At 44.2% G+C, this 23,927-nt stretch overlaps 2 protein-coding genes across 2 annotated transcripts; both read right to left on the reverse strand.

The window, feature by feature from the left end:
* Positions 1-510: 510 nt before the first annotated feature.
* On the reverse strand, positions 511-6,996 carry LOC311194358 (thiamine transporter 2-like; the record flags this gene model as incomplete). Its single annotated transcript, XM_084267449.1, has 5 exons — positions 511-652; positions 1,381-1,522; positions 2,006-2,198; positions 4,033-4,846; positions 6,847-6,996. 5 exons carry the CDS (start codon positions 6,994-6,996, stop codon positions 530-532), a joined length of 1,422 nt encoding a protein of 473 aa, XP_084123575.1. The 3' UTR covers positions 511-529.
* Positions 6,997-11,679: 4,683 nt separating this feature from the next.
* LOC311194357 (thiamine transporter 2-like) lies at positions 11,680-17,879 on the reverse strand (the record flags this gene model as incomplete). The annotated part of the gene is made up of 5 exons (XM_084267448.1): positions 11,680-11,859; positions 13,073-13,214; positions 14,765-14,957; positions 16,576-17,389; positions 17,730-17,879. 5 exons carry the CDS (start codon positions 17,877-17,879, stop codon positions 11,680-11,682), a joined length of 1,479 nt encoding a protein of 492 aa, XP_084123574.1.
* Between the last annotated feature and the right edge of the window lie 6,048 nt (positions 17,880-23,927).

The raw sequence follows: 23,927 nt of genomic DNA on the forward strand, positions 1-23,927 counted from the left end.
TGTGCTTTAAAGTGTATATTGCTATAACTTCCAGTTGAAAAGCCTCTTGAACTTTCAAAAGGCTTCTGTGGCAAGCTTCCCACAGATGATCTTTCTGCTGTGGGGCAACTGCTTCTTTGCGTTCTCCAGAAATGTCTGAAGGTCTTATGTCTGTGACTAAATAGCCTTTAATTGAAATGTTCTGTAGAAGGGGCAGGTCAAAGGTTGTGTTCTCTAAGCTCTTCTGTTGTGAGGTTCAGGCATCTTGTATGTACTTGCTTGTTATACTCATTGTGCAGTAATAGAAGCTTTGGTATCAGATCACTAAGTTAGAGTTGAATAGATTGAGGTTTTTGTTGGCATTAAATTACTGGTGAAGGAAATGGGCAAAGCACATTATCCTGTTGACAAATCCCTTGATGCTGTAGAGTCAAACAGCTGGTTTCACCACTAATGGGTCTCGATTGAGCATTATGCTTCTCCTAATTCATTGTTCAGGTGGTACAACCTTCTGCACTGTTGCTGGCAACCATTGTTTTTGTCGCTGCTGTTAATGCTCAGCGCTGTCACCAGCCTCACTGGTGTTCCTGCACTTGGTGGAGGTGATGGTGTATACGCTTCTGATGAGGAAAATTCCAGCTATGAACGCGAAGTAGCTGCCGTAAATCAGAAACTGGGAAACGGAGGTGGGAGAGGAGGAAGAAGAGTCAGAACCTGCTTTTTCTGTGAGGTGATAACTTAAGGGGGTGTCCCTCCACTGCTGCCTTCCCTGTTGCCCATGCCTCATAATTATCCTGTCTTGAAAGGATTCAAGAAGTCTGGCTGCTTGACTTCGTACTGTAGGGAGAAGTGCTTTCCCCTTTCCACCTTGATAAAGGGAGAAGGACAGCTGCCTTGCACTCCCTGGCTCTTGACAGCTAGAGACTTGGACCTCATGCAGTATGTAAACTTTTAAAATTAGAAATCCAGTGGGCAATCATGAGAGAAATTCTGTAATTACAGTGACTTAAAGGTGCATCCAGAGAAATCATGTGACTTCAAATTATCCAGTGATAGACCCAGAGATTGCCTTTCAGCTTGCTCCCTGCCTCTGCTCGGGGCACTCTGACAATAAACTTGTGAATAGAAGCATTTAAACAAATTTTTAAAATAAGAAATCCAAAGCTGAACGTTTCCCTTCTGCTCTGTGGAAATATTCTTAAAATCATTGCAGAATTGCAAAACTGGCAGAAGTAGAGGACAAGCATGTTGTAATTACTGCCACTTCACTTGAAAGTAACCTGTTTTTTCAGTGAGTAAGGGGTAGCACATGACTTTGTGTCTTCCCAACAGCTGGTTCTGGTCTAGAGCCTTTTAGAGTGGTGTAGGGGAACTGAAAGTAAGATAAGTCTTGTATCTTACCTGGGTGTTGATATCCAGTCCCAAACCTCTTGGATCTACTACAGTAACAGTTAAAACTGTCTGAATCACCACTGCAACAAAGTTGTTGAAGCCAAACATCAAAGCGTAACGCTCCATGCTTAGATTGACAGCAATCTGGAACCTGAAAATTGGTGAACAAAGATGTTTGTGATTGACTTATGGAAGGTTGGGAACAAATTTATGTGCACAATGGATGCTTGAATATTGCTTCTTCAATATTAAATTAAAGCTTTAACAGCTTCATTTTGGCAGAAATCCCTTGTTTTTCTGGCTTTGCACTTTTGTGCCTCCTATTTACCTTTTACTTATACAGGTGGGTGTTTTTGCTAAATAAAGACCTGTGTATGTTCATTGGTTCATGTAGAGAATACTTGTATGTGAATCACTGAACAGCTACTTGCAGAGTAAGGTAGTTCCTGACTTGGAGTAACCTGTTGTAATGTAACTTTAAGTTTTATAGTTTTATATGGGCTAGAAATAATATGTGCTGCTGTTATAACCTAGTATCTCCAAATAAATGCTCAGTAAGACTTTGATAAACTTAAAAATGTGACACTTGGTGATTTAAATTAATTTAATGAGAAGAGTTGCACACTATACTTACGTTGCTATTGTTATGAGGAGCATATAGCATGCTTTAAATGCAATGTAACCAGCATAACATGCCCAGATGTTGGCAGAAAAGTGCATGAGGAACAGGGAACCAGCATCCATTGCAGAGAAAATTCCCAAAGCCAGTTCGCCAGAAAGATCCCAGTTTACTGTCATACATCCAGCTGCCATGGATGTTGCTGAACCTACAGATTTAAAAGTAATACTTCAAACTCTGAAACACCACTTCTCTAGTCATCATATGTAAATAGATCCTGCCAGGAGCTATTGAGACTGTTGCTGGCTTTGATAATGGTGTGGTTTATATTTGCTGTTAGTAGTGTGGGAGTCTCCTCCCTGGGGGTCTTTCTCTGTGCTCACAGAGCCTTCACAGACTGAAGTACTCCAAGAAAGTGCCTCATGCCTAAGGCTGGAGGCAGCAGTGTAGAGTCTATTGTGGTTACTCCATTTTTTGGACAACTGTGAACAAAGAGAAGAACAATCCTACCAAACATTTTCTGTCACAATATGCATAATGGGGTTTAATTCCTTTGTGTAAAGCTCTTTATGAAATGAAAATGTGTTGTGCTTCATGTTTGTGTTTTTTAATGAAAGCATCTTTTCAGGGTCTTACAAACTGCATTTGTCAGTGCCTTGCTGACCAGTGCAGAGGGTAGAAACCCTGAAGCATAATAAGGTGTGACAAACTGTAGTGCTTTTTTTTAAAAAAAAAAAATCTCTGCAGTAGTGATGAGGATTACTCTTCTCCCTGTCTCAGCTCTGGAGAAATGCTGTGTACTGCTCTAAGAATGTTATTGATCTGGGGGGATATTTTACATTCCTTTAGCAGAGAGGTTCAAATGCAAAGAGGAGTTTGGACCAGGCAGGTTATACAGTATTGGGGTCTCAGCGTCCAGGGAGTACCAGTTGCCCAGGTGTCTTCAGGCAGACTGGAAAGCTGGACTTCATTTGCTGGTTGTGTGTGCTGTGCCTCAGCATTCAGAAGGTCATGGCAAGCCTACTCCTTTGGGCCATCGCTGCTATAAGCAGAGGTTCCTAGTGCTGCCAGTGCTTTCTGTACTCTGAAATGGTGTCAAGGGCCAGAAGGTGTGAAAGCAAGAAAGCCCTTGGAATACTGCTCAGACCAGTTGTTAGAGTTGTTGTGGAGTAGCTACAATAAATGAATTTTCATGCTGATCACAGGGAGGAAGAATAAGCTGACAGTTCTGTGTAGAAATGTGAGATCAGGCTCCTGGCATGAAGGAGGAGACATGGCTGTGTGTGGAGTGTGAGCTTGAAAATGAAGGTCCATTGGTCCTGTTCAGCTGTTGAAAGGAAGAAGTGTCACTTTACCCATCTGCCTTCTGTGGCTCAAGGGGAATGCCATTTGGATGGACTAACTGCAATGAGAGTTGGAATGGCTGAGGTTGGAAGAGACCTCTGTAGATCACGCAGCCCTGCTAAGAGGAAGCTGTTCAGGCTGCTGTCTAGCTTCTGAACATCTGGGGATGGAGAGTCCACACCTATGGCCAACCTGTTCCTGCATCAAATCACCTTTATGGTAAAAATGTCCTTGTATGTTTAAATGGAACTATAAATATTGTCGTGCCCCTTGCCTCTTGTCACTGGGAAGAGTCTGGCTCTGCCCTCCTCACTCCTCCCCTTCAAGAACTCACGCACATGGATAAGATCCCTTGGTTTCAAGAGGCTGAACAATTGGTGCTGTCAGCCTCTCCTTGTATGCCACAGCCAGAGGCATGCTCCTGGATCAGGACACAGGTGCAGTTACAGAGAGAACTTATTCAGGAGTTTAACTGCTTACTTGGGGTTAAATTCAGCCTAAAGAGAGCTGAGAAGACTAGAAGCGCTTTGGTGGAATAAGGTTCTGCAAAGAAGGAAAAGCATTTGGATGTCACAGGTTGGAGGGTGCTGCTGTTGACCATGGTCCTTACAGGAAATAAACAGGCAATAAAGGCAGTGCTGAAGAATACTGTCAGTGCAGGATGGGTTAGGAGTAGTTGCTGAAGAGCTTTTACTTACCTAAAAAAGTTGCTATTGCTTCAACAGCTCCGTTGTACACTGCTGAGCTATCAGAGGAGGCTCTGAAGTCCCACAGCACCTGGATATAATTCACAACCTGGTTAAAGCCTGCCGTAGCCAGAGCCCACCACAGAGACCAGTAGAGAAGCTTCCTTGAGGTGTAGCAATCCCTCAAGTCCTTGCAAAGCTGCACCAACACCCTGAGCACGTGGTTCTGGGGCTTGGTGTTACCAGGCTGGGACCCTGGCGCTGGGGCCCTGTCAGCAGAGGCTGAGCCGGTGTCCTCGGGGTGGCCCGGCGGCCTGTCAGAGCCGAGCGTCGCCAGGGCTTTGTCTGGGCCTGGCAGAGCCTCCGAGTCTTTCCTGTGGAAGAACATACTCTGCTGAGGCATCGGGAGGAAAAAGGAGCACACGAATGCCAGGGACACGGAAGCCAGAGTGAAGGCGTGGAGGTGGAAGTAGGATACGTCTGCTAAGGACACCAGCAGCTGTCCCAGCACGGCGCCAACGGTGGCTGCAACCAGGGTGATGCTTCTGCAGTAGCTCGTCACTCTCTGGTAGTGATCGGCGCTGACGACGCTGTAGATGTAGGCGTAATAGGCGACCTCGGTGGCTGTCACCATCCCATAGAAGAATTCCACCACCTGCATGGCTGCCAGTCCATGTGCAAAGAGGAGCAAGAGCCACGTGGTGATGTAGCTGATGCCCTGGAGGAGGAGGACGGGCTTGTAGCGCACGTAGTCTGTGATCAGGAAGACGGGGAAAAGGAGTGCGAGGTAGGAGTATGTCCACACTGGGAAAATCTGGTTGTTAACCTGGCAGGAAATAAAGGAGGAGTTATTTTTTAAAGTTGTGTTTAAGATGTTGGGTTTGAAGCTTTTGATGATGGCACTGAGGGAACATAATTGCAGTGACAGCCAACGTGGAATTGTATGAACCCCACAGACTTAAGCTGCCTTAAATTATAAATGTACTTCTCAACAGGCAAAGGTAGGGAGGAGTCTCAGGCTCTGCTGAACAGACACATACATTGGCTTAAATAATGCTGCTACAGGCCTATGCTAGAGCATTCTGATTTTCAGTTCTTCAAAGCATTTATAACAGTATTTTTGTCAGAGAGAAGTCAGTCCAGCATCAAATGTTATTCCCCACAGTAGCTGGAAATGAGTACATAATTAGTTGTAGCTTCTCTCTGAGTTGTTGTTATATCTCTGGCCACCTCTCTCCTTTGTTTGAATTAGAAAGAAAAATACGTGTGCCTGGTGGGGAAGCTGGATCTGTACATGGTGAGTGTGTAGCTATTATCCTCATCTGTATCTTTTTCCAGTTTAATGCGATACAAGTAAGCAAGTCTGTGCTGGAAGAGTATTTCAGTCAGTTTTGGTTGGCCTTCAGTGCAGAGATACTCTGAAATGAAATTTCCTCTTTCTAAACCTGATGTGCATTCATGTAGGAAGGTGCTGCTTATTGTTGCCATTGTAGCTCAGTGCTTGCCCAGGCAGCTTGACTACAGCTGTGGGGAGCAGTGAAGGGGGTGGTATCCCCTCCTTCTAGATACAGTCATAGAAAAGGTCACTTGCTGTAAGTGACCTGCTTTGGGGAGGTCTTATCCAGCAACTGCAGGAACTGCTAGGGTGTCGTTCATGATCACTTTTGCTCTGCTTCAGCAATTAGACTAGAAAGGAATCCTTTCAAATGCTGGAGGAATGACAACGTTAGGTGGGTTTCCTTTCGCTTCCAAATGGGTACTGGAGGGAGCTGCATGGTGAGCAGCACATTCAGTATCTTTCTGTGTGACTGACTTTGTTTATCTAGAATCTTTAAGTGTTTGACTGAAACTTCTGGAATTATATCACCAGAGGTGAGTTTGGCTGGCTGAAAGAGCCAGTATCTGTTATACACTTATATTTGAGTCAGAGATTCTTGCTGAAATCGGAATGAAGACATCCTTCAGGCTACTTGTGTATTTCATGTAGGAGAGAGAATTTCCCTTTGTGGTTAAAAAAAGTTAAATTAAAAAAAGCGAGGGAGGGGGGGATGGGACCACCCCCCAATGACCCAAACCACCACAAATGCCTGTTTTGGAAGAAACATTGGGTTCACACTATGCTGGCTTGTTCGGCTTTCACACTCGCTAATGCGCATCAGGAATGACTGTTCTTCATACTAGCAGGATGTGAGTGCACCAACCTTGTGTTTTCCAATTACACCATTAGCTCCATGACTCAGCTCCTTGGTAACCCTGTCCCCTTTTGTTGGGAAGTGTTCTCCTCAAGCAGCCAGTGCTGAACAGAGGAGCAGAGCAAGGAAGCCTGCAGTGCATGCTTTTGTCAAAAGTCAACCCAACCTTCTTTGAATATGAATCTGACATCCACGGATTAATGTTTGCATGAAGCAGCCCTGTAACGTAGGTAATAATCCAACAGCTCCAAAGGGGGGGAAGTCTGAATTCCTTCCTTATGATTTGCAATCTCTATGTTGCTATCAACATAATCAATTCCACAATAAATATAAATTGACCTTAGTATTGCCCCACCTCAGAGGTTCTGGGTGGACATTAGAACCAGTTGGCTTGAAATACCAATTTCTTAAACAACTATCAATGTGGTTTCAAAGTCCTAAGTATGAAGGGACTTTAAAGCTTTGTCCTTGTGCAAAAGCAGTGACTCCTTGCTCTTCTCCAGAAGTATCTTAAAGATGAGTTTCTAGGTAAAACATACCTGTATCACTGAGCACTTCCTTTCCCCTTCAGTTAATGCTGTAAAAATTAATGCTTTAAGCATTTCAACTAGCAATTAAAAGAAGAGTTTCATACCTCTTCCAGGGTCAGGTTTTTGTCCGGTCCGGTTAAATAAGGAGTGAGAAAAGCTTCTGATGGCCTCATTGTGGCAAAAAATCCATTTGCACAGATGATGAGGGTGGGATAAATCCAGCTGTGGCCTGCTGCTCCTTCCCAGCAATCCATTGTCTACCTAATAACAAAAAAAAAAAAAGGAGAAATGAGTACACCAGGAAACTTCTGAAGATGCTTTCAGAATTGGTAAAAATTCATTTATAAGTTTGCTTTTTAACTACCCCTACCTCAGGTAATGTTTCTTTCACTAAACCTGCCAGTGATCACAGATGCAGCCTGTAAATGAACAACTTGGCTCAAGGTGCATTGGTGGTGGTGAACTCCGGGCTCTGTACCCTCTATCAAAGGTTGTTCTTAATAATGTACTTAGAGCGGAGTGGAGGGATCGTAGTGGAAGAATAAAGCTTCATTACAGTCTCATTTCTGAATAAATGAGTGGGCAAACTGGGATTAAAGCTTGCTTTCCACGTGCTTTATTGTTTTGACTTGCAGCCTGACAGCCAAGTGGAGCAACAGAGGAAGGAGCCTTTACAGAGACAATAAAAGCCACCAGCCAGCTCCCAAGCCATTGCAAGCTCAGTTTCCTCAAAATGCCTCAATGCTCATCGTGGTTCTTGTCCTTCAGTCCTTTGAGTGAGTCAAAACAGGGACAGAAACTGCTCATGATACCAGCTCAGACTTAGAAAACGGGAATCTTAACTTTGCTTCTGAAAGTGATGATCAAGAGAAAATAATAAGATTTGTTTCTTCACTGTAGTTGGCAGTAAAAAGGAGTCTAAAGAGATTTGGGGGTTTTATTATTTTACTTGTGTTAGGAAGTCAATTCCACTGTTCCCAGGAAAACAAGTGAAACTGTTCTGAAACACAAGGGAATGAAAGCAAAGCACTGGCTGATGTTTAATCAAGCAGCTACAAGCTATTTCTTTTCAATTGTTGAATTCCATTTTATATCAGACACTTTCTCACTGGGCTTTTCCTTGCACTGTGAGATTGTATTTATCAAAAATTAGCAAACACAGTATGCTAAGAGAGTATTTCTGTGACCTCAGAAGAATGCTACAAAAACCAGCCCTAACCTCAAAACTGGAGTTTAAATTGTTGCCTCTGATTATGATCTTTCTCCTGCATTCCATTGTATGAGAGGAGAAATATTGTCTGGAAGGATAACACAGACTACATTTAATTCTAGATTGGCATTGAAATCTTCTGAGAGCTGTTATTTTTTTCAAAATAAAAAGATATTAAACCCTGGAGTGATCAGTAACAATCAGCAAATTTTGCATCACTTCCAACTGCACTGAGCAAGCGAGCAGCCAGCATGTTCCCAAATAACTCTGGAGGTGATGAATTACCTCTCCAAGCTGTGGCTGGGGTGCACTTGCTGTGGGTTTGGATGCGGTTTCCTCCTAGGATGCCTTTCTGTCTTGAAGAGCAACCAGAAACCACCCTCTAGGATTGGAGACAGTAAGAAATTTCCATGTCTTCTTGTTTCCTAAAGGTTATTTCTACACTTGATAAAATGTTAAGGGAATTTAAATAATGATAATCCATTGTAGCTGCTCTTGCTCCCAGAATGTGTCTGTGCAGATTGCAGGGGCAGCTTTCTCCTTTACAGGTGTTGTCAGCAAACTGAGTTCTAATGTTAAGGTAAAGCCTTAAGACTCCCAGTAGCTAATGATTACTAAAAGCTGACAGGGCAAGAAAGCCTTGCCTTGATTGCATTTTGGGGTTAATAAATACCTTTAAAAGCTCCTGTCTCTAACTAATGGATAAGGCAGAGTGTCTATTTTACAGCTTGGGCTGAGGCTGCACAGCACAGTGGCCCCCAGGCTCAGGGGGTCTCTTCTGAGCTGGCTTTGCTGGCAGTGTGTGGGGATAGGGCACTGACTGCCAGGAGTTACTTCCATGGAAGGGCCAACGTGTCATTTAAAGGCAAATAGCAAGGAAGGGAAGGCTTTAAATCTAGTTTGTACATTAAACACACACAAAGTTCACCAGAGCTGCTTCACAGAAACCCCTCAGCTTTGTTTCCTTTCTGTGGTGTGTGTTGTTTTTTTCAGAGTGGACTCCTTGTGCCTCCCAGGGCCCCTCAGAGGATGGAGCTGACCGTGTCGCCGGGGTGTGTGTTGCCCCTGGGAGTGAAGGCAGCAGCCCTGGCCAGAGGGGCCCCCATGCACCCCCCAGAGCAGCCTCGTGAACCAGATGGAGCTGCTCTTCTACAGGTCTGGAAACATCTCGTGCTGCTCCAAGTGTGTAGTGCAGCCAGGCAGGGGGGTGTTGGGAGAAAGCAGGTGTGACTCTGCATTTCATTCTCCTCCTTGACCAGGGGCTCTCCAGAAAGGGGGGAACCCCAGGGGAGATGCTGCTGGGTAGCTCTACTGGCCTGCTGAAAGGAGGCTGCTGACTAGCATTTCTCTGGTGAGCTGCACAGTGCTTGGGTAACACCAGCTTGATTTGAATACAAAGACAACACTTTGTGTGCTGCCTTGATGTGCAGAACTGTCTTTGTCAGCTTGCTGGGCTGTATCTTTGTGGAAGACTTCTGTCCAAAGCGACTCATGCTTCAAAAGTAGGTCGTGTTTATTATTTAGAGGGGGTTGTACCTATGGGGAAGGATGAGCTTAGCTCTGGAATTTCATGTTTATGTGCAGTGCTTTAGCACGGTGGGGGAAAGATAAGCATCTAATAATAAAAGCTGCCAGGAGAGGTGGATTTGTTTAGTTTCCTTTTCCTGCAGAAGTAGAGAGCCTGTGGCTCCAGCCTTGCTCATAACCTGCCAAGCCTCAACTCTCCTCTCCAAAGAGAGTGTGTATGTACACAAACACAGGGACATGTGTGTATCTTACTATTTTGGATGAAATCTCTAACTGATTGCTGGTTTAATACCAATGTGCAGCTGAAAACCCAGGGTAATGTAAGGCATTACCTTTCTCTTGCTGTTGTTTCCACCTCCAACATGTTGTGGCTTTCTGAATGCTCCTGCCTGCTTGCTGTCCTATTCCTCCCCTCGCTTCCAAAATTCTCCCCTCCACTCCCAACCTCAGGATTTTTTTCTTAGAGGTTTGCAAGGACAGGAATAGATCTTTCTCTTCCCAAGCCTTATGTTTTCTGACAATAACAAGTATTAAGTTCCTCATCTTCATTTAAACACAAACTCTAGTGAGCTTCTAGTCCAGGTTTGTTCTTTACCACTAGCTCTTAAAGGAAGATTTCTAACTGCAAGGAAGTGGTACAGAATAGTCCTTGCTCTACTGGACTTTGACATCCCCCTTTTTTCAGGACAGGGGTATCATGCCCTCATTTATGCAGGACAAAATATACTCACTGCTTAGTAGAGACTTAAGGACTCGTCCCACTCTTACAACTGCATTGCTTTAGCTGCTCTGCTTAGAGCCAGTTTCAGCAATAAACAAAAAGCCTAGAAGTGAGCTGGCTTTGGTCAAATCCTACCAATTCTTCTTGTGACTTGAAATTGTTTGTCCTGCCTGCTCTCACCTCTGGCAGTTTGTTCAGTTGCAGTAAGTGACAGGTGTGAAAAGCAGGTCTGTACAGATGATAGCTCCTGTCTCTACAGGAAAAAGTATTCTGTAAATGCTAAGTGGTTTCTGTTTTTATTAGTTACATGTAGGTATTGGAAGTTAGAAGCGAAAAGCAGTACAGAAATAACTTTAACATATGGGAATACTGTATATTAAATTAGGTGTTTACTATGCAAACTCATTTATAGTCTCTCTTTTTTTTTTTTTCCTGCTGGACTAACAGTCCTTTGTGCCACACTAAAGTGGCTGTAGCACTTGAAGTTTCTTGCTAAATGCTGAGATGGTGATCCTGTGAAATCCATGGCCAAGATTACTGGACCCCCCTCATTTGGCACTCAAAAGCATGCATGATGCTAGCTTTTTGTTTCAGTTACAAATCTTCTTGGATATTTGTGTTAATCTGGATTTTTCCTGTGTGAAATCAGCTACATTTCTCCACAATATACCTCTCTGGCTTTAGTCCATACTGCCAAACCCCTTTATTTTTCCTTTTCCTGTTGAAACAGGAAGATGCTCAGTCCTGAATTTAACTCTGCTGGAGGCAGAAGGAAAAGAGTTGGGGGGAGGGGGGGTGTCTTTCATTTTGTTCTGACCCTGAAGTTTTTCTGTCCTGGGCTGAAATTGCTATGGACTCGGTACAGTGTGGAGGTTTCAGCTTTCAGATGTGGGCCCAGGGACAGATGTGGCTTAGCACTGTTTCAGTGAAACCTTCTTGGACAGGTTGTGCAAACCCTGCTTTTCCACAGCCCTGTGTGCAAAAGGCCTACTTCTGATGTGGGCTTTTAAATTAGGTGGGAGGAGCCTGTCACCAAATCACCTGTAGGTAGGAAAGAATGCAATGATGCAAGCACATTCCTGTCTTCCTTGCTCCAGAACAAGGTATGTGCAAAGGGGGGACTGACCCTTCACCCACATGTATGCAGGGAAGCAGCTGGCCAACACCTTAACAAGAGCTAGGACAAGGCAGGCAGGGTGAACTCTGATCTTTGCCATCGTGTGCCGTGGGATGCCAAGGTGGCTGCTGTGTTCTTGGATATAAATCACTGCTGTGAAGCTATTTGTAGGCAAGTAAATGAGAATCTAAAGCAACTTCTCTTCTTGGCACAGCGCCACGACAGCGATCTCTCAGCTGGCGTATGTGGTAGCGAGGCGCTGTAATGATTCAGCGAAGCTTTTCAGGGCTGTGTTGTGTGTTCATCCACTGCTGTAGGAGCTCTTCTCCCATGAGGGCCACGTGAGCCTGCCTGCCTGGCTCCTACAGCCATGTCGTGTAGCCAGTTAGAATCTGCTCTTTTGACTCGTGTGCAGCAAGGTTCGGGTGCTCCTTGCAGGGTCTTGCTATTTTCCTTTTGCATTTGCTTGAGACAATCATGCAAATGCTTCTGATTAAGAAAATCCCAGCTATGACTGCAAAGTAGCTGCCATAAATGAAAAACTGGGAGGGGGAGAGAGAAAGGCAGAATTAATGAAAAGCACATAGGGAAATGCTCCTGCTTCTGGAGATGACAGACACTCCATTATTTTGTTTCCTCGTGTTCTGGCACAGTTTTGCTGTGTGGAGAGTTTTTGCTCTGTGATTAAGCAAAATCTTAGCTTTTCCAGCAAGCAGCAGATCTTTGAGAAATGAAGAACTGCCCCTTGCTTCTAATCCTTGTGGCCCTTAATAACCATCGGGGCAGGGGCAGCATAGGAACAGTGTTTTTGTCCTTTTAATGCAAAATGTAGAGGTAGCTTGGTTACATAGTCACTAACAATGTAAGTGAGGAGTCTGATTTGGTCCTTTTTTGCTTTTATTTGCATGTTTCAGTGCTGTCACCACACTGGCTTCAGTAAATGCCCCATGACTTTGTATCAGTATTTCTAACAATGGTGGCAAGGCTATTTATTAAGGCCTACATATTCCTGTCCTCAGTTTGAATTTTTAGTGTTTAATTCAATCTTTAGTCTTTTCAGGTAACTTTTTCCTTTCCCTTTGCAGAATATCTGAATAGCTTTACTTGTCTTTTAAATCTGGGGGAGTAGGAAGCTGCCCCAGCTGAGATCCTGCTGAGAACTTGCAGAAGTCAGTACGTTTCAGTTGACTCCAATATGAGTGGAATCAGGCTGACTGAAGCTGGGAATGCTGTTGTGAGATAGGATATCCCAAAGCAAGTGCCCAAACTATGGGCAGAAAACTACTCTTCATGTTGAGATGCAGACCAGGTTTGCTCCTAAACTGGAATTAGGAGGCAGGTGTCCTTTTCACTTCATGTAAAATAACTCCAGTAATCCATGCTGTGCTTTGTGGCCTTGAACTCCCCTAATAACATATGGTCACACTGATTCTGCATCTGAGAAATTCAGCCTGAATTTTTGGGTCGAGAAGTTGTTCACTGTCCTGTAAATTAGCAAAACCTGGTCAGATAGCAGCCCCTGATTATTTAGGTTCTGGTGTATCTGCCTTTAAAAAGTGAAAGGCAAGCACCTGTTCATCCTACTGCACTAAAAGGCAAAAGGGAGGAAGGATGGCTGATGCAAGGGAAGAGCAAGATGTCTAGATTTCTGTAGAAGAAAGCATTAAATCACCCAGTGGCACAGCAATTTCCATTTTGGTAAACTTAGGACCTGGCTAAGCAGTAAGTAGGAAGCAAATTCATATAATCACTTACCTGAGGTACTATGTCCAGTCCCAGGCCTCCTGAATCCACGACGACTGCTGTAAGAATGGTCTGGATCACCAGTGCACTGAAGTTGTTGAACCCGAAGATCAAGGCGTAGCGCTCCATGCTCAGGCTGACGGCGATCTGGAACCTAACGCAAGACCGGCAGGTCAGTTACTTCACGCTGGGTGGAAAGAGGCTGCTCTCTGTTCAGCTGGTGAAGAGACATGATTCATGCAGGTGGCATTGTGAGGATGGAGTTAATGGTGCTTCCCTTTGTTTGTTTGTTTGTTTGCCTCCTTGCTTTCTTTAATAAAAAAAGGCTATCACAGTGTAGTTTGGAGGTTTTGCACTTTCTTGTGTTGCTTTTTCAAACCATGTTATTAGGTCACCTGCTTTATCTAGTAGAGTATCGGATCTCTTTAACCTTCTGCTTTGTTCCTTCTCTACTTTCACTGTCTGTGCCAGACAGGTTGTAAAGTCTCCATGGTTGGAAGCTCTCAAAGACCTGAGCAGACAAACCATGTCCTGACCTGGTGCTGTCAGGAGTTCTCTTCTGGCTGGGAGCTTAGAATAGAAGGTCACTATGGATATTTTCTAACCAGCTCTCATTGGATGATGGGCATCACTTTTTGCTTTGTAGCTCGACAGTGGCAGTAGCACACTGTTTATTTCTGTCAAGATTTTCCTTGCAGTACCTTTTTTTGCCAATAATCAGAACATCTTTCTTTGCAATTGTTACCTCCAAAGTTTCTGTCTGAACAAAAGGTTGTTATTCCTGCAGTAATCTTTTAATTAATTTTTAATGCAAGCTTTTACTTTTTTATAATGTTGAAATAGTCTGTGTGTGATCCACTATAATGAACAAACAATCCACCAAAATGAATGATGCCAAGTGAATCCCCTGTTTTCAAGATAAGCACAATCTTATATATAATTTCAGCAGGTTTTTTTTAAATGGTATCTGAATAATTTGGGGGGTTAGCATAAAAATGCATCTAGTGTTATGGTTAATGGAATAGTGTGGTATATCTAAAGACATTCCAAACAATAACTATAAGTGGAGTAATAAAAACATGTTATACTTATTATACAATATACTATTTTTTCATTTATATTTGCCTATTTCTGACAGCAGAATATCTCAGTTTCCTAAGAGATCTTGTCTGAGTTCATATGTCCAATGTTCTCTCTTATTCCTCCTTTACATCATTATATCACTAAAGATTATATATGTGAGATTATGTTGGGGAACACTCTATGCCAAATCTTTTCTACGTTCATGCAGTTCATAGCATGATAAAAAGTGCATCAGCAAGATGGCCCTGACATAAGGGGATTTAAAGGATGTTTGTCAAGGGGTGCTTGTTCCTGTTTCTCAGTTGGCATTTATCTTCCATGTCAGGAAGGAGGAAAATAGCTTCTGTTTCTCTGTTGCCATTGCCTTTAGTAATAAAAATACCTTGCACCCCATTTACTTTCTGCCTAGAAAAATGTTCAATATCTTTTTGATAACTTCTGTATTTTAGAAGAACCAAAAGAAAATCCAACTAGACTTTTAATTGACCTTGTCTTTACCTAAACAGTTCTGTCTCACATTGGATCAGCTGCCTCTGAATAAAAGGAGGGATGCCCAAAGTAAACTGAAAGTATGGTCAGCGTTCTGTGCCTGGTGGCAGCACTGTGAAGTTTTATACTTACGTTGCTATTGTTATGAGGAGCATGTAGCATGCTTTGAAAATGAGATAGCTGGTGTAACATGCCCAGATGTTGGTAGTGAAGTGCATGAGAAATAGAGAACCAGCATCTATTGCAGAGAAGATCCCTAAAGCCAGCTCTCCAAAAAGGTCCCAGTTAACTTTCATATATTGTACTGAGAAAGATGTTACTGAGCCTAGAAAAAGAAAAAAAAATAAATCAACAAACCCCAACAGGTAAATGTTGTATCTGTTCTATGGCCTGTATCACCAGGTCTGGCCACCCTGGCCTGCTGAGAGGCAATGCTGAATAATGAAGCACAGTAGTTCTGAAGTGTTTTGAAAGAATTTCTAACAGCTTTTGAAGCTGTGCACCTGACTGGTCATTTTTAGACAGCTGCATAAAGCAAGGCACTGCCATTCCTCTCTTAATGTTGTATTCCACTTCACAAGGGAAACTTTTCTGTAGAAGGATTCATTATTTAGCTGTCTGTACCCAGCATGTATCTCTAGGGAGAGAATAAGGAACATCTGTGGAGCCCAAGAACAACCATTCTAGCTTCTACTCTCTTACTTCATAGCTAAGGCAGTAAACCTTCCAGCATACCAGTTTAGCTCTGTACAGCTCAGAAAGGGGCTAAACTGTCAAAGGGAGTTTTGTGAGGTATCAAGCAATCGTGTTCAGGGAAATTAGGAAGGATATGCACTGTTTGCCTCTGCTGGGCCTCCTATAAGGACACACCTATTGTGAAGGTCAGACACCTGACTACCCATCTTAGGGGGTCATGCAACTTTAAAACTTGTACAGAGAGAAATAAGCAATTCTATGAGAAAGGAGGATTCAAGGAGTAGGCACTACAGCAGTTAAGTGCTTCTAATTCATTATTCAAATGGTATAGTTAGTTTCCTAACTCAAGAGGAGGGTAGTTTTTAATCTTAAAGGTATCTATTTCCCCTTAGAGGCGGTAAGGGTAACTTGACTGACGAGGTATGATGCAGGCAACTTTACTTCCCTTGCTGGATCACTCCCCAGTGTCTTGTGCAAGGTCTGTACAGCAGCACAATATGGAAATGTGAAACACTGCCAAATCAGGGCGTTGTTCTCTGATGTTACCTTTTGGTACCATTGCTCATGTGGTGTGGGCATCCGCTTCTGGCATGGAGGTGTAATAGTTAATATCAGGAGGGCAATGAATTCAGTAAGGTCTTTTTCTAAAATTCTTTCTATCCTGCTGCAAAAGAGTATTTCACCAAAAAAAGTTTAATAAGAAGATTGTGAATTTTTTTTTAAAGAAACACTTTTCACCTGTGTAAGTTGATACTGTTGTAGAATTTGTGTGATCTTTGCCTTGCTTTTGCTTTGTTTGGGGAAAACCAAACGAACCCCACCACCTCATGCTTCCAAGTGGATTTAGTGGCTGGATGTACAGCTGTGGCTGCCCCCTCCCTGGCAGTGTTCAAAGGCAGCTTGGATGGGGCTTTAGACAGCCTGGGCTAGTGGAGAGAGTGTCCCTGCGCATGGTGGGGGGGTTGGAACTAGATGGGTTTTGAGGTCCCTGCCAAACCAAACCAGTCTGTGACTCTAAATCTGGGTCACTTGTAAGCTCCCTGCATACTGGTAGGTTGAAATTGGGTGTCCCAGTCCTAAAGAAAACTAGCACAGCTTACGTTTGAACTGTTTTGTACATCAAAGCACTAGGTCCAGAAGGCACAATGGACACTGGCTTCCTAGAGCATCAGCAATGGAATGGCCTTTAAAAAGGCCTCTAAACTTCAGAGGCTGCCTTTGTGATCACTGCTTAGACACTAACTTACTCAGGAAAGTTGCTATTGCTTCAACAGCTCCGTTGTACACTGCTGAGGTGTCAGAGGAGGCTCTGAAGTCCCACAGCACCTGGATATAATTCACAACCTGGTTAAAGCCTGCTGTAGCCAGAGCCCACCACAGAGACCAGTAGAGAAGCTTCCTTGAGGTGTAGCAATCCCTCAAGTCCTTGCAAAGCTGCAGCAACACCCTGAGCACGTGGTTCTGGGGCTTGGTGTTACCAGGCTGTGTCTCTGGTGCTGGTTCCCTGTCAGCAGAGGCTGAGCCGGTGTCCTCGGGGCGGCCCGGCGGCCTGTCAGAGCCGAGCGTCGCCAGGGCTTTGCCTGGGCCTGGCAGAGCCTCCGAGTCTTTCCTGTGGAAGAACATACTCTGCTGAGGCATCGGGAGGAAAAAGGAGCACACGAATGCCAGGGACACGGAAGCCAGAGTGAAGGCGTGGAGGTGGAAGTAGGACACGTCTGCTAAGGACACCAGCAGCTGTCCCAGCACGGCGCCAACGGTGGCTGCAACCAGGGTGATGCTTCTGCAGTAGCTCGTCACTCTCTGGTAGTGATCGGCGCTGACGACGCTGTAGATGTAGGCGTAATAGGCGACCTCGGTGGCTGTCACCATCCCATAGAAGAATTCCACCACCTGCATGGCTGCCAGTCCATGTGCAAAGAGGAGCAAGAGCCACGTGATGATGAAGCTGATGCCCTGGAGGAGGAGGACGGGCTTGTAGCGCACGTAGTCTGTGATCAGGAAGACCGGGAAAAGGAGTGCGAGGTAGGAGTATGTCCACACTGGGAAAATCTGGTTGGTAACCTGGCAGAGAAGAGGAAAGAAGTGGTGTTATTGGACAAAGGAAGTTCATTTATTTCACAAGCTTCCCTTTGTAGAGGGATGTTTTTGCTCTGAAGGAATTCATAAAACATATAACCACACAGATGTGGCATGTGACTGTTGAGCAAGGAAATGCGTCTTAAATCCATTAAATGCATCTTTTATTTATGCCCTGGGCTGCAAACTGTAACCTGCCAAAGCTGGTTACAGTTAAGCTTTTTATAGATTTTATCTTTGTTTTAAAACTCTAAAGAAAGTAGTTTGGTGGGGTATTTTTTTTTTTTGCTGCTGTGTGTAAAAGGAAAGGCAGAAACAACCATACCTCATCTATGGTCAGGTTTTTATCCGGCCCTGTTAGGTAGGGTGTTAGGAAAGGTTCTGATGGCTTCATCATGTAGAAGAATCCGTAGAGGCAGATGATGAGGGTAGGGAAAGTCCAGGTGTTCATTTCCTCTTTCTTCCAGCAGCCCATGGCCTCTACAGCAAAGGTGAGGAAGTTGGTTAAAGGGATGGTACTGCCCATGCAAACACAGATATGTCTTGCAGTTGATTTTTATTTTATGGTCTCTAACACAAAGGAGTGCTCTTTAGAGGCTGGCAGCTGGAAAACATTTTTCTTCAGAACTTTGAAGTGAACAGTTTTCCCTTACACTTATCTGCTGTTTCTCTTTCTAGATAGTGTATGAAGAACGACTTGGAGGATCTTTAACTGGGAGACAAATTACACTGTCATTCAATCTGCATTCACCAAGCTCACCAGAGGAGAATCCTTTCTAGACAAAGGTTGCTGAAGACAGCTGAGCACTGAGATTTCATGACACCATGACTGATGTCAGCCAAGCACCTCAGCTGGAATCAGCTGCATCATCCAGTTTGGATGCAGACATTCTGTTTTCAATCTATAGAAAACATTTGTGGTCACTGAAGGTAACAGTTCACACTAAAATGAAAGGAACCAGGTATTTTTGTTCTTGTCTCTAGCTGAGTCTTAGGGAATAAATTAAACTTTGCAGCTCTGCTGGACAGAGCCCAAAGAGAAGTTGAAATGGGTGTAACGGGGAGCACGCAGAGGAAACAGTCCTGCTCCATGTTTCATGGTTGGTATAGCCAATGTCAGGAATTGAAATGTGTGCTATTCATCTTTTTGATCCCTCTGGAGGGTACATGCTACCAGCTGGGATTTCCATCACTTTGCTTTAGATTTTAACTTGTTTATGTCCTGAGAGCATTTTTATTGTTTTCAGGCAAAACATTTAATCTTAAAAATGAGGCATTTTTCAGGCAGTGCTTTTCCTCAAACTTTTTTATGAAGAAAGATCTCTTCCAAAACAGCCAAAAACATTAATGTACCTGTTGACTGCATCACTTCAGATTGGATGAGCAGAGGATCCTCTTACAGGGTGTGATAGATAAGGCAGCAGGCATTGTGCACCTTCTTTTCTAACTTCACACCATGACAGCATATTTTACTAACGGCCTGATGTACTAAGAAATGTGTGCAGATCAAAGAGGATTTGAATTATTTCATCCTATGGCTGAAACCACTGACGTGACAGATCTACTGCAGAAGGGAACTGAGCTCTGTCAGCTCTGCAGTGGTAACCACTAGAGGGCAAGATGATCCCAGCAAAGGAAGAATGTGTATGGGAGGAATGAGAGACACACCGGAGCGCTCAAGGAAAAGCATTTCTGCCCCTCTTCCCTTCCCAGCTGTTGCAATAGCTTCTGCTGCAAACAGGGCTTTGGCAGGACCAGTTTTGGCCCTTCCCAGGATCACACACACTTAGTCACCATGACATTCCCTCACTTTCCTTTCACATGATAATCATTTAAGTGTTACAGCACCCTAATGTTATGTGAAAGTTTCATGTGGTACTGAGAGGTTCTGAGAAGGTCATTAAGAAGAGGGGAGTTGAAGAGCATCTCTAACACTGTAATAAAGAACACTTGTACAAGTTAACTAGGTGACTTCAGTTATATCTTTCCCAGCCTAGACTCTGCCTCAGTCTGTTTCAGGTCTTGTGTTTGCTCTTTCTCTGGCAGGCTGAGTGCCCCAAAGGCAGCGGGTCTCATGGATCCTTTCAAAACGCCCTGTACCCTGAGAGGCAAGTGGAGCAAAGTGCTGTATTCCCAGGGGGTGCTGTGCACTGCCCCTCCAGTGCTGTCCATCTGTGGCAGGGCTGTGCCATCATGTGCAGTAATCCCTGTTTTGAGCTGTGAGTAGAAAAACTTCAGGTGTGCCCAGGTTGCTGCACCCCTCCACTCCCAGCCCATGCACTACTGGGGGTTTTCTACTAGACATGTACTCTATTCTGCAGGTTTACCCTTTGAGGCTGGAAAACAAGTCAGGCAGAAGTTTCCCACCTGATTTAAGTAGCTGTGCATAAAAAACCCTGCCACTGGTGCTGAGGTAGGAAATGCAGTGGGCTGCAGGCTTTTGGGGCAGCCCACTCTGCCCTCAGGGAGTGGGAGGTGGGTGTCATTCAGGCTGCAGTGGGGTGTGAGCTCACCTCGCACCCCAGCCTTTTGCTGTCACTGAAGAGCTCTGCTGCAGCCCCAGCTCAGCTCTGCTGGTATAACTACTGTGCCTTTCTGCATTCGTGACCACAGACCTCTGACAGGCAGAGAGGTCTGTACATCGGTGCGTAAGGAGGAGGGATTCAACTTGTTTCACTCACTCACCCCTGATGATCAGTTAGTCTTTTATAAATATAGGTTTTTATCAATTTATGGAGAGAGAGTGGGATGCTTTGGTGTCGTTCTGCAGCACAATAATCCTCTGCTGCTTGTTTCCCCCACCGATGCTTTCGGTTAGCGCCGCAGCTGTCAGCTCCTTTCCCACACAGCCTGACCCAGACCCCTGTTGCCCACCAGGCTGCTCTCTTATTTTTTTTTCCTCCCTCTTTCACTGCAGGATTTCAGAAGTTCATATATAATCATACCTTGTCTGCTGGTGATCTCTCTTTCCTACTGCCAAGGGAAGGGTGTCCGTTTAGTACTCCCAGTCTCTCTTCTGGCTGCCCTGTATCTGTTGCAGCTACTGGACTCTGGGTTCTGTGTTTTTCCTGTTCTTCTGGTATTTCAGCTTGCTCTGATGACACCTCCTTTGAAAACATTTCCAGTTGGCTTACTTTCAGCATCCACTATCAGCACCCTTAAAGGAACAGCCAGATAATCCTGGCCTGTCCTTGCCCAAAGGCAGCAGTAAATCAAGGCCCAGACTGTGGTTTGGTACTTGACTGGCACAAAAGCTAGAGCTAATCCTATTTCCAAAAAATTTTGGTTCTGTTTGACAGGGTGCATGCCTTGGGATCCACCTTTGCCTTAAACAGGTCTATATTAAAGATGGAGCAGTAACTATGTGTGGGTAATGACAGAGATGAAGGAGAACAAATACCAGTGTTATAAGATTGAAATGTTTCCCTGCTAAATACATGGGCTGAGCAAAACGCTGTGCTCTGCTCCTCCTCGGCCTGTTTGTTACCAGATTTCTCAGACCTTTTGCTCATGCAGGTTCTCACCATTTACTGAAGATGGAGGTGGTTCCTTAGTCATCTTCAGAAGATCCTGCAGGACTCTCAACAGCAAAGGGTATGATCCAAAACGTACAGATTTGTACAAAAAGTATATACCTACCAATCTAGATCCACTCCCACCCTGGTCTGATAACGTATTAGGTCTGTAATGAAGGATATAGTAATTAGGAGTACAACAAATGCAGTAGGAAAAGGACAGATTTGTAAATAACAGTGAATTATCCAACAATTTCAGATGGGGGCAGCCTCTTAGTTCATACACAGTGAAATGGTACAGTACCACCAGGGAGTCAGACCCAGTCCTTTGCCTCCAGCCTTCACTACATTTTGCCGTCTCTTCGCCTCCTCTTCCTCAGCATTCAAAGCTATGGGAGTAGTGATGTTAGAGGGACCATCCCTGTCTGTTGTCTTTATCGTTTGTTTGCTGACCTGTTGTTCATCAACCCATCTAATCTACTGTCTGGGACACTGCTCGAACTTGTGTGAGCTTTTGTGATGTACTCATGTGTGCAAGGAATGTAATGATTCTTTCTGGATCTTTCCTAGCCATCAGTCACTGCCTGACTCTGATTCCAGAGCTGTTTTGGTTCTGTGTGTTTACCTATAGGATGCAACAGAGGCTGTATATACCTGCATTTTATGTTGTCTTAAGAGCTCTTGCTGAAATGCAGAGATCTTCTCTTGAAGTGAGTAGCGTTACTCTGGGTTTGCACTGACTTACTGAAGTAAGAATCCAACTCAGATTTCTCAGCACTGAAAAAAAACCCCAAAATTCTGTTTTTCCTGTAATGTAATAATGAGAAAGAATGATTTAAGTAGCTTCCAGCCACTGATATTTGTTTTTTTCTGCTTTCAGACCACCCTTCTATTCTCTATGAGCTGTTCTTTCCATACTCTTAGGCCATCTTGTTTCTACCTAAAATTTCATCCTTTTTCACTGACTCACATCTGAATGCTGAACAGACATTAAATGTGGGACAGTAAAACTGATTGTCTTATGCAAGTTTGTGGTCAACTTGAACCCTGTGTCACAAGCTATTTGCAGTGGAGCTTGGTTGCTGGGTTTCAAGCTTGCCCTTTATGCCGAGTTTGAATGTAACCTGTCTGGAAGCAGAAGTGCTCTTCAGCGTGACAGGTGGGCTGAGGGATCCATTTATAGTTGGCATCCCGATTCTGTTCAGTTGGGGAAAGGAAGAGTTGTAAGACCTGGAGAAAAACCATGAGTTTTGTAGTAGTAGCGTATCCTAAAGTGTTAATGCAATAGGGTTTCTAATGAATCAAAGAGACAGGAAAATCCTGGTGAGAGGAGGGGAAGGAAAGGCAACAAGAGAAGACTGCAAATCTCTGTCACCCTGGTACCTCTTCCTGCCTCTGCTGCCCCTTGGGCTTGATCTCTGGCATTTCACAGGCTGGCACCAAGGCTGAGAGCCTCACCTCACCTTGTGCCGTTTATCTCTCTCAAGCTGCCTGGTTGGGGGCTGACTTAAGCGCTGATTTAGGCACTGACTTTCAGCTCCCAAATCACATCTGCTTCTTCATGCCTGCCTAAATCAGAAGAGATGTTGCAAATCAAAGTATTGTACTTTCTGAGGAATGGGTACCACAATCCCTTAAAGAGTGAGAGCAAAGAAAATTTCCTATGGCTAATACTGAAGATTTTTCAGGGTTGGTGGCCAAACACAGCCCGTGCACAGAAAGATTGCAGTGGCAGTAACAAAGCTTAAACTGCCTTTTTGTTGAATTCTTCAGACCCTGGAGTATCCACAGGGTAAGTTCATTTTTTGATTTAGGGGTGAACTGCATGTCCATTTTGGGAATGAGCTGGTGTTTGCAGTCGAAGCCTGAACCCCATGGTGCATAGGTGAGGGCTTCATAACACAACTCTCAGCTGAATCTCATGTGGAGTTCCCAAGGCAGGGAGACATTCATGTGCTGGGCTCAGATGCTTTTCGTCTGAGACACTTAACATGCTTATGCAAAGTCTGGTTTAGAAATTACTCCAGCAGGTAAGAGTGAGAATGCTTTCAAGCAAACTAATGTTTCAGGTACTTAGTTTAAATGTAGAGTTATGAGTGCTTCCTTGCTAAAAAGTAAAGCTGGAAGGTTATTTTCTTCACTACACTGCTACTTGCACAAGGCTAATGCCCTTCCTTTTTGTCCAGCTGCTCTTCTTACTCATGCCTGTTGCCATTTGCACCGTGCAGGGTAGCGGCTGTTGGTGCAGGATCTGGAACCAACAGCTGTGTCATAAATTATCACCTTGAGACATTTGTAGAGTGGTTAATTCTTTTTTCCTACAGGCAGTATTTTGGTGGTGGCATGCTTGGATGTTTTTATAAGGAAGGGCTGGAGCTCTTGCTCTGATGTGTTATTGACATAGCATGTAACATAGAAGTTTTGTGATGAGTTTATCAAGGCTGGTTGAACCTACTTTGCTTGCAGAGCCGTGCTTTATGTCTCCTTTTGTACAGTACTAACTTGAGGCCAGTGCTGGGTTGAAAGGAGAGCTTGACCCTTTTAATCTCCTGTTATTGGCCAGGGAAAATTAAATTCAGTATTTAGCTTTCTGCCATGTGAATCACCAGTCAGAATTTCTCCTCTTTTTGCTGCAGTTCATTGTTGAATTAAAAGTAGGTGACTGGTCAACGCCTCCATAGTTGTGAGAGGCTGGGGAAGCAGCATCCGGTTTACACTGCGTGTCCCTTTGGGAGCACTGCCAGGGCTTCACAGGGATGTATGGCATCCTTATTTGCATCCCAGTGACCTGCATTGCAGCTCTCTGGTTTGTTCCATGTCTCTTGCGAAAACCTGTCAGAGTCATTGGTAGGTTTCCAAATAAACATGTATCTCATTGTCTGATGACTGCATTTGTTGGTTAAGCAACATCCCCTTCACTTTCTGATTGGCACAACCAAGCTCTGCTCTCCCAGCAGTGCAAAGCAGTGTGGCCCCAAGGAGCCACAGAACTGAGACAGAAGATAGTC

This window comes from Gallinula chloropus (assembly GCF_964237585.1).
Source record: "Gallinula chloropus genome assembly, chromosome: 8".
In the NCBI taxonomy this organism is placed as follows: Eukaryota; Metazoa; Chordata; class Aves; order Gruiformes; family Rallidae; genus Gallinula; species Gallinula chloropus.